The 9,224-nt window shown below is 35.3% G+C and overlaps 1 protein-coding gene and 1 pseudogene across 2 annotated transcripts in view; one reads left to right on the top strand and one right to left on the bottom strand.

Annotated features, from left to right (window-relative positions):
* EPC1 (enhancer of polycomb homolog 1) overlaps window positions 1-6,306 on the bottom strand; it is a 104,694-nt gene extending 98,388 nt beyond the window's left edge. The window contains exon 1 of one of the 2 annotated variants that reach the window (XM_017535394.2): window positions 5,598-6,306. In XM_017535394.2, coding sequence (XP_017390883.1) covers window positions 5,598-5,600 — 3 coding nt within the window. In that variant the 5' untranslated portion in view covers window positions 5,601-6,306. The remainder of the gene's footprint in view (window positions 1-5,597) is intronic. The other variant, XM_017535395.2, reaches the window with a different exon arrangement.
* The window catches only part of LOC108309137, a 10,456-nt pseudogene continuing 7,517 nt past the window's right edge, over window positions 6,286-9,224 (top strand).

Raw genomic sequence — 9,224 nt, 5'->3', positions numbered from 1 at the left:
TAGCTGGGCGTGATGGCAGGTGCCTGTAATCCCAGCTACTCAGGAGGCTGAGGCAGGAGACTCTCTTGAACCTGGGAGGCGGAGGTTGCAGTGAGCTGAGATTGTGCCACTGCACTTCAGCCTGGGCGACAAGAGTGAAACTCATTCTCCAAAATAAATAAATAAAAATAAAATATAAGTCAATTTATAGAACACCAATTTTACAAATATCTAATGTAACAGTAAAGAAGAGGAGGTAAGTACACAGGCTCTGATTTCAGACTTCCCAAGTTCAAACTCTAGCTTTTTCATTTGCTGTGTAATGTGGGCCAAGCCTCAGGGGCATAAAACCTCTCCTTGCCTCAGTTTTCTTGGCTGCAAAATGGGTATAATAATTGCCCTATCTACTAATTTTGTGTGATGGTTTAAGGAAATAGAGGTAGCATTTAGGCTCGAGGCTGGAACATAGTAAGCTCTAATCAAATGTTGTTTTTGTTACTTTTAAAATTAGCTCACTAGTGACATATCTGGCCACTGAGAAAACAAATATTAATGTTTTATTCACTCAAGAAGGTTTATACAAAGCAGTTAAAGTTTACCGAAAGCAAGAGCTAAGCTTATTGAGGTCTAAATATCCAGCAGGTGTTCACCCTTCTCAGCATTCCCTAGTTAAATCAATCCTGGTGATTTCAATTCCCTGGTCAGTGACTGGTTTAGGTAGGAGCACATCCTACAAACCTGGCCAATGAGCTCTAAGAAACACTGTGCTACAAGGCTTCTGAGAAAGGATTTCTTCCCCTACAACAAGATGGGTAAGAGTAACTCTCCTGACATTGGATATTTTAATATTAGGATATGATGCCTGGGTCTGCAGCAGCTACTTTATGACTATGAGGAAAGACATTGCTGATGTTATGGCAACATAAAAGGTTAGAACCTACCAAATGACTTAATCACATTGTTGAGCTATTGAACTAAACCTAGCGCTCACCTGTCACTGGAGTACTCATTTAGTTGAAAAAATAAATATCCTTATTTTTTTATGCCACTATCAGTAGGGTTCTGTGTTAGTATAAAAGCAAACTAAATAATATAACACATCTAGCTACTATAGATTAATTGGCTCTATGACAAAATTATCTGGTAACTTTATTCCTGAGATCATCTTAAACCATGTATAGAGAATTCTTAAATACTTCCTTCTCCTCCAATTTATCTGCATAGAAATAACATCAGTTTTACTTTCCTGCTCCATACCTGATATGGTTAACTAATTAACCATTAGCTAAATGTCTAATTATATTATCTTAATAAATTAAAATATCTGTTTTTATTTTTAAAATTTCTGTAATATATATCATTAGAAATTATTACAGGTTTTAAAATAAAAATTTTAGTTCTAATATAATTTTTCAATATTAATTGTATTTCTTTGCTTCATCTTCAGTTTATATTTACCTTGATGTTTATTTTATGACATTGTGAGCAAAATGTGCAAAATGAGGCTCCACCATGTTTTAAAAAAATGTTTTCATTAAATGTATCTCATAGGGACATGCCCAAAACTCTTACTACCAAAGTGATCCTCTCTTCATCTCTTTTCTCTAGCAAATAAGTCAAAGTTTTACTTCTCATTTTGCAACAGAAATCTGTATTAGGCAACCATCTGTAGCATCTATTTGGGTTATATCTAAAGCTTAAGGGCTACATCCTCTCCTAACCCCAATATGTGAGTATTTGATGCTCGAATAATGGTCTTTAAATGGAATAATACTTGTCATATCCTATTTAAGCAGATCTAAATTTAAAAAATATTTTTTTCAAAAAATATTATTTGGCATTCATTTGGGAACCTCACATATCTAAGATCTTAGATTTAAAGTATCTTTAGAACTCTGAACCGCACTGAAGTATAGACTCCATTAGAGTAGTAATCCTTGCCTCTTTTTCTCAAGATTACATCCTAGCATCTTATCAGAATGACACATAATCAGTGGGGGAGGATCTAGAATAAACAAACCCTTGAATAAAAATAAGAAGAAATGTTAAACAAATCAAGTATAAAATCTGCTTTTATCTCTTCCATAAAGATATTTATAAAATTAGACATCTGCTTTACTTTCTTTTTAGATTCCCTATTTGAGAACCATTTTGGAAAGATCAAAAACAATGTCATAACACAAACACACATTTTGTGAATCATTTTCCTCTTGCTTTCCTTTGCAAAACGATGCTGAGGATGGTAGTGTATCCGTATAGTCTTATGGAAAGTAATAACACATCTAGGAAATAACAGAGGTAAATAGGCACGAGAAGTGAGTAGAATTGGAAACAGACAATTTCAGGTCTATATTGTACTTGGTTTCACAGGATAGAATTTTAATTTATATTTCCTTCTTTTAAAAAAGTTTATTCCAAGGTAGATTAGATTAGTCCTGGCTAATATTTTTAGCATTTTATGTTTGGTCACCTTAACATCTCTAAATCTTTCTTCCCTTTGTTACCTTACCCTACCGTTACCTATTACTTAATGAGTTTGGCTAACCTGAAACTTCCTCAGTCTTTAGCAATATTAATGAATACAAGTTAATACATTAGGAAATTGTATTGGTTCATTACATTGTCTTAATATAATTTTATTTGTTATTGATTGAGCTCCATAATTTCAAGTTCATTTTTCTGAGGTTTATTGTTTAGTTGATTTACAGATCCTCCATGTCTTTGGCATCATTTCTTTCTGCTTTCTGCAACCTGTTTTTTTGGTTATTTCACTACTCATTAGCCCCTCCCTCTATCAGAGGGATGGGCAGGATGAGAAAAATGATATGACAATATAGTCAATTTTGCTACTTGCTATTATCTGATAAAATGGTGTGCAAGAAAGAAATAAGTGTGCTATTGTTGACTCAAATGACATTTTGGGATTTTTAAAAAATAATTTTTTATTGTCCATGGTCTAGCAACTGTTACCATGAAAGACTGAGTTAGTTCTCTATCTACTAAATTAATAAATATTTTTAATAAAAAATTGTATAATTCTAATCACAATCACACCAAGCTCATAAACTAAATTTCCATAAAAATGTTATCAATTAAAAAAATTAATGTCCAAGGAATCAAGAGCTAAAATGAAGCTCAAGGTGGATTTTGAAATGGAGAATAATATAAAATAGTGAATTGTTTTTGCCTCATAGATTTCAACCTCTTTAAATACATAGTGATGTAAGAGTCACATATAAAATAATATCTGTCATATAAATATATGTGAAGGATTTTTAAAAGTGAAGATTTAACTGTAGTAGTTACTTCATAATCAATGATGTAATAGTCGATGATGTAGGAGAACAAAGAGCATTGCATAGCTACATATGGACTTCATAGCATCAGTTTGTTTTTAAAAGGGGGCTGCATTATATATACATGTTTAGTTTTTAGAGATTAAATAAAATAAAAATTATTGTCATTCTGAATAGCAGACTATTTTAGCAATACATGTGTTGGAAAGTATATTTTATTTGGTAGATCAACTTCAGAGAACTAAACTCTCCAGCATAACCAGAGGGTTAGATAATATATTTACACCTGCAGTATTTCCTTCTATAAATAATCTATAATGTCAAAAACCAATCTTGATGGGGCATTTACATTTTACAAAGAGCTAAAATGTTGCAGAGAACATTTTCACATTTTTATAGCATAGTATAAACAAAATGTAGGCATAATACATAATTATTTTTGAAGTTCAAGGAAAGGGATAAATAGAGTATAGAGACACAAAAATCAGAAATACTATTTTTAGCCATTTTCACACATCCTCTTACTTCAACCTGTTAAATGATTAAAAAGTGAAATGAGCATTTATGTATTTCAAAGTGGATAAACCCACTAAATAATAATTTTGAAATGTTCACTCTTTCAAGAAATAATCTCTTCAATCTTATGGAAAAGTGATCTAGCATACTATTTCAGTTGTTTTGTTTTATGTGGCAAAAAATTAATATGTTTTAGGGTACAATTACTGATTCATCCCACTTCCTTTTGAACTAAGGGCACACTTAACTATCTTCATAAACAACTAAAATGTTTATAGAGACCAGTAAAACCTATGTCAGATCGTAACACATTTTTGTTCTTGGGAGGGTTTAGGCCTAAATCCCATATTCTCTAATCAGATAACTCTCAGTAAGAACAAAGATGGAAAAGATATAATGCTGCATTTAGATATGTGAACATCAAAATTTTTAAAGCTAAAAGCAATTGTGCACATATTCTTAAAAAATTATCTTATTCCAAAATATTTGCTCTTTTTTTAAACAAGGCTATCTGTAAATTCAGTTGAAGTATCATTTCAAAATGAAACAAACAATAATGTAGGAATGATTATATGACTACTAGAAAAACCTCAGGAGAAACTTAAAATAGTTATTTAAGAAATCCCTTGGTTCAAAATGAAATTCAACTTTTACAATGTTGAAGGAACTAAAACTTAAATGTCTGGTTAAATTGAAAATACACGAACACATATAATTTTATAATATAAGGAAAACACAAAGTGTTACTAACAGGATAAATTGACAGCTTATTATTGAATAACTCTGATATAGAGATAATAAATCAGAGCAGATAAAACAACTGCAAACTGCATGCCTGTCCCTGATGTTCCCTGGACTGGTTGTGACGACATGTCTGCTCTCCCCATAGTTCACAGTTCACAGAAAACATTTAAACAACACAACTGAATATTTCCACTGACTAAATTGAACTTTCTTTAAGAAAATAAAGGGAGAAGAGAATAGATCAAATCTTGCCCCACCTCTTTTTTTTTCTTCCTTTTTTCTTTTAGTGAAACTGACATAAATTGTTGAGGAGCACTACAGCGCCACCAACACAGATCAATGCAAAACAAAAAAGATCTCCCACCGTGTGCAAAAAGAAAAAAAATTAGAAAAATGCCAAAAATTACAAAATGTCTCCCAAATGTACCTTATTGGAAAAAAACAAGATAGATCTGCAAAGATTATCTAAGGAAGAGCTTCAGAGAAATAATATCATAGACTACAAGTTGAGATTTGATCAGCAAATAAAAGATCCACTATTTAGTAACAGCCATAACTTAATATAAACCCGGTTATGTCAACCTCCACCTTCATTATACCAAGGGCAGCTTTTCTGTAGTTTGTAACCAAGTACTCTATCAAGAGAACCACAATAGGTCCATTTTTTAAAAACTATATCCATAGTTTGCCTGCTGATAATTGAGTCCTGGACAAATTAGGTAAGACATAATTTTTATAAAGAGGATATGCACATATTTGGCATTGCCAACATTACTGGCACAAAACAAGTCCATCTTGAAATATCTGAGTTCCTCTGTAGTTCACAGTAATTAAAGTATAATTTATATTATAAACATTTAGCTTTAACAATGAAAAAAAAAAAAACTATTTTTTTTCTTTTGGTAAAAATTAACCAGGCAAGATTAGGTAGAACGTGCAGAGATCAAAGCTAAAGAAAAATACAAAGATTGGTTTTGTTAGAAGAAACACAATGAAAATCCTTTTTAGCTGGTGGCTCCTTCAAAGACTTAATGACATAAATGGTGAAAATGACAAACTTACCATTAGTGCAGGCAAAGAAGACGGCAGTTCTTGAAAAAAAATTGTAACAATATAGGCTGGATACTTGTGTCCCTAGAAACAACAGCCTCCAGGCAGCATATGGATCTTCCAACATCTTTAAAATGTTTGGTAAATAAGAAGTAACACTTTCTTCCATGATCGGTGGCCGAATGGGGTGGCTTCCCCCAGGATCTGTGGGCCTTTGGGGGAAATCGGAGAAATATCCACAGAAGATTAAAAGCAGAGGAGGCAGCACAGCCAGAAGACTCTGGGGTTAACAACTTTGCGATGGCAAGCAGGCGGGCGCTGATTGGCTGGGAGGGCAGTGTCCCTACAGTCTGCACTATCCCCCGCTGCCCCGCCTCCTGCAGCTCGGAAAAAAATGCAGTGTGTGTGCCATTTTACACTGGGCTTTTAAAAGCACAGCCACCCAAATGACAAAAGTCTGAGCTCGCTATTAAGTGACACTGCAAGACAATAGCACCCACGGCTGCCTGTGAGCTCGGGAGAAGGCGCCTTTTAACATCGGAAGGAACACTCTGGCTTCTTGGATGTGGGGTTTTCTGTTGTTTGTTTTTCGTTATTGTATTTTTTAAGCGGCATTTTCATGTTTTTCTTGAGCAAATTGTTGATCGTTTCCAAAAACGTCGATAGATCCTCTGCCTGCAAACCGGGCAGTGTAAAAACGATGTCCGTTAAAATATTTTTTCGATTTGGTCTCATGAAGGTACCCAGAGAAGCCAGTCATCCTGGAACAAAATTCATGACTCCTCTAGCTCCGAGATCTTTAATTCCCTGGGAAAAAATTATAATTTCTTATTCACAATAACTACCAAGTGTGCAAAAAGTAAAACAAAATAATGAATTTAACGGTTAAATGAAAACAATAGGCATATTCCCGCCCCCCTCCCCACCCCCCTTAAAAAGCTGTGTTTCAAAAACCTTTACTGGCTGACAGAATTCTACCACTCTGCCTTACAAACAAAATGGCTGTGGTACTGAGTTTTTTAGGATCCTCCCACCGTGCCTCCTCCTGGCCTCCAGGAAGTGGTAAAAATCCAAAATAAATACAGTACTGAAAGTACACCATTGAGTCTAAATTCGGGGGAAACCTTTGGTAAGAAGGTCTTAGAAATATGCTGCTTATTATTAGTTTTTTAAAAACTGTTTTGAAAAGAACATCAATCACTAGAAATTTACTTGACTGTAATTTGAACTTCCTGATTTACATATTTATAAGGTCTTTCACCTATCTTGGCAGGCTTTCAAATTAAGTGGGCTGGGAAATTTGATGCTCGGTCTCTAGTTGTGAGCTGAGTCAGATATTTGGTGGTTGCAACTGGGCTTTTAAATAAAGTCTAAGACTTAAAAAAAATGAACGTTAAATGAATGCAACACTATGCTTGCAAATGTAAAGTCAGAAAAGTCGACAAAGATTCTAGTATGTCAAGTACTGCATCCATGTGTTAAATTCAGTAAAAATTCTTTGCCCACTAAATTTTCTAACGAAGCAAGGAGAGAACAGGGTTTAAAGGAATTGGATGAAGAAAGGGGTGGGGAATTATATACATTCTTCACAACCTCTTCCCCTTCTACAGACACCTCCCCTCCCCCCCACCCCCCCCACGGACACACACACGTTGGTCTGGTATCCTTGCCTGGCNCACGTTGGTCTGGTATCCTTGCCTGGCATTTAATAGGTAACATTCTTAGAAATATAGATATTTATATAGAAATATAGCTAGGGTGACTATTAATTTATCATCTAACACAGGATACTTTGAGAGTAAAAAGGGCTAATTATAGGACAGCTGGCATAAACAGAGCCTGTCCATGATAAGCCAGAAGGTAGAACTCACTATGCTTTTCGTGAGACCTCCTTGAACTTTCACTACATAGATCACCTACTGCCATGGGCCTGGGCCAATTTAGATAGCATTTGAGCTAGGTCCCTCTCTGGCTGCATCTCCTGCCTTTCTACTGTCAAGTGATGTAGACAATCAGAGTAAACTTGGGATCAGGTATATTTAATGAACAGCCGTGGTAAAGAAAATATCTAGATATGCACATCCATATGTGTATATACACCTTCATATACTTTTTAATCTATAGATTAGAATGTTCTGTGCCCTTTGTAAGATACACATAATTCTGATTACATACTTTTCTATGGGATAATTTTCTTTGGAGTTTTTGAGACCATATTCATGACATACACAATTTGAGGGATTTTTGGGTTTTGTTTTGGTAAAGATAATACGTAGAATGAAATTTTTTGGGAGAGATTATCACAGAAATACATAAGATAAATAATTCTTGTGGTGTTTATTCAAACAGTTCTTGAGAACTTAGTTCTCAAGTGTGAGGCATGAATGTGCCAGGCATGATGCTTGGTGCTACATATGTATTAGTGAACAAGTAGATAGTTTATTTCCTCCTTCATGGAGTTCATAATCTAGTGGAGAGACAGATAAATAGCAGGTGAACAAATACAGTTGATCCTTGAAGTACATGGGGGTTAGGGGTTCTAATCCTGCACGCTGTCAAAAATTCTGTGTATCTTTTAACTTCCCCAAAACTGAACTACTAATAACCTACTATTGACCTTACCAATAACACAATCAATTAACACACATTTTGTGTGTTGTACGTACTCTATATTTATTTGTACAATAAAGTATACTAGAGAAAAGAAAATTTACAAAGTATAAGGAAGAGAAAATATATTTACTATTCATTGAGCGGAAGTGGATCATCATAAAGGTCTTTATTCCTCATTGCCCTCACACTGAGCGTCCGAGGAGGAGAAACAGGAGGGTTTGCTCTTCCTGTCTCAGGAGTGGCAGGGGCAGCAGAGGTGGAAGGGGAAGCAGAAGAGGCAGGAACACTCTGTGTAACTTTCATTGAAACAAAATCTGTGTATAAGTGAACCTGTACAGCTCAAACCTGTGTTGTTCAAGGGTCAAGTGTATATTATTGCACATTATTTAAGTGCTATTAAAAAACCAAACAGGGCTGGGCATGGTAGTTCACGCCTGTAATTCCAGCACTTTGGGAGGCCAAGGCAGGTGGATCACTTGAGGTCAGGAGTCCGAGACCAGCCTGGCCAACATGGTGAAACTCCGTCTCTACTAAAAATACAAAAAAACCCAAAAAACCAAAAAACAAACAAACAAAAAAAACTGGCTGTGGTGGTGGGTGCCTATAATTCCAGCTACTTGGGAGGCTGAGGCAGGAGAATAACTTGAATCTGGAAAGTGGAGGTTACAGTGAGCCAAGATCATGCCACTGCACTCCAGCCTGTGTGACAGAGGGAGACTTCATCTCAACAAACAAACAACCAAACAGTACAGTGTTAGAGAATAACAGGGAAGGAAACAAATAAACGAGATGGTAAGAAAGTTGTCTCTAAAGGAGTGGCATTTAAGATAGGCTTGAAGGATGACAAGGAGACACATTTGAAAAATATCAGAGAAGTAGCAGTCTAGAAAGAGGCTACAGCATATGCTAAGGCCCTGAGGCAGAATGGAACTTGGCACATTCTAGGAAGGAAAATGAGGCCAGGGTGGTGGCAGCACATCAAAAGAAAGAGCAAATGGCATCAGATAAAGTCAGAAATGGAGACTG

The sequence above is a fragment of the Cebus imitator genome, unplaced genomic scaffold, assembly GCF_001604975.1.
Source record: "Cebus imitator isolate Cc_AM_T3 unplaced genomic scaffold, Cebus_imitator-1.0 Scaffold92, whole genome shotgun sequence".
NCBI classification, from domain to species: Eukaryota; Metazoa; Chordata; class Mammalia; order Primates; family Cebidae; genus Cebus; species Cebus imitator.
Note: the sequence above shows the minus strand (reverse complement) of the source record. Positions and strands in the feature narration are given on the sequence as shown.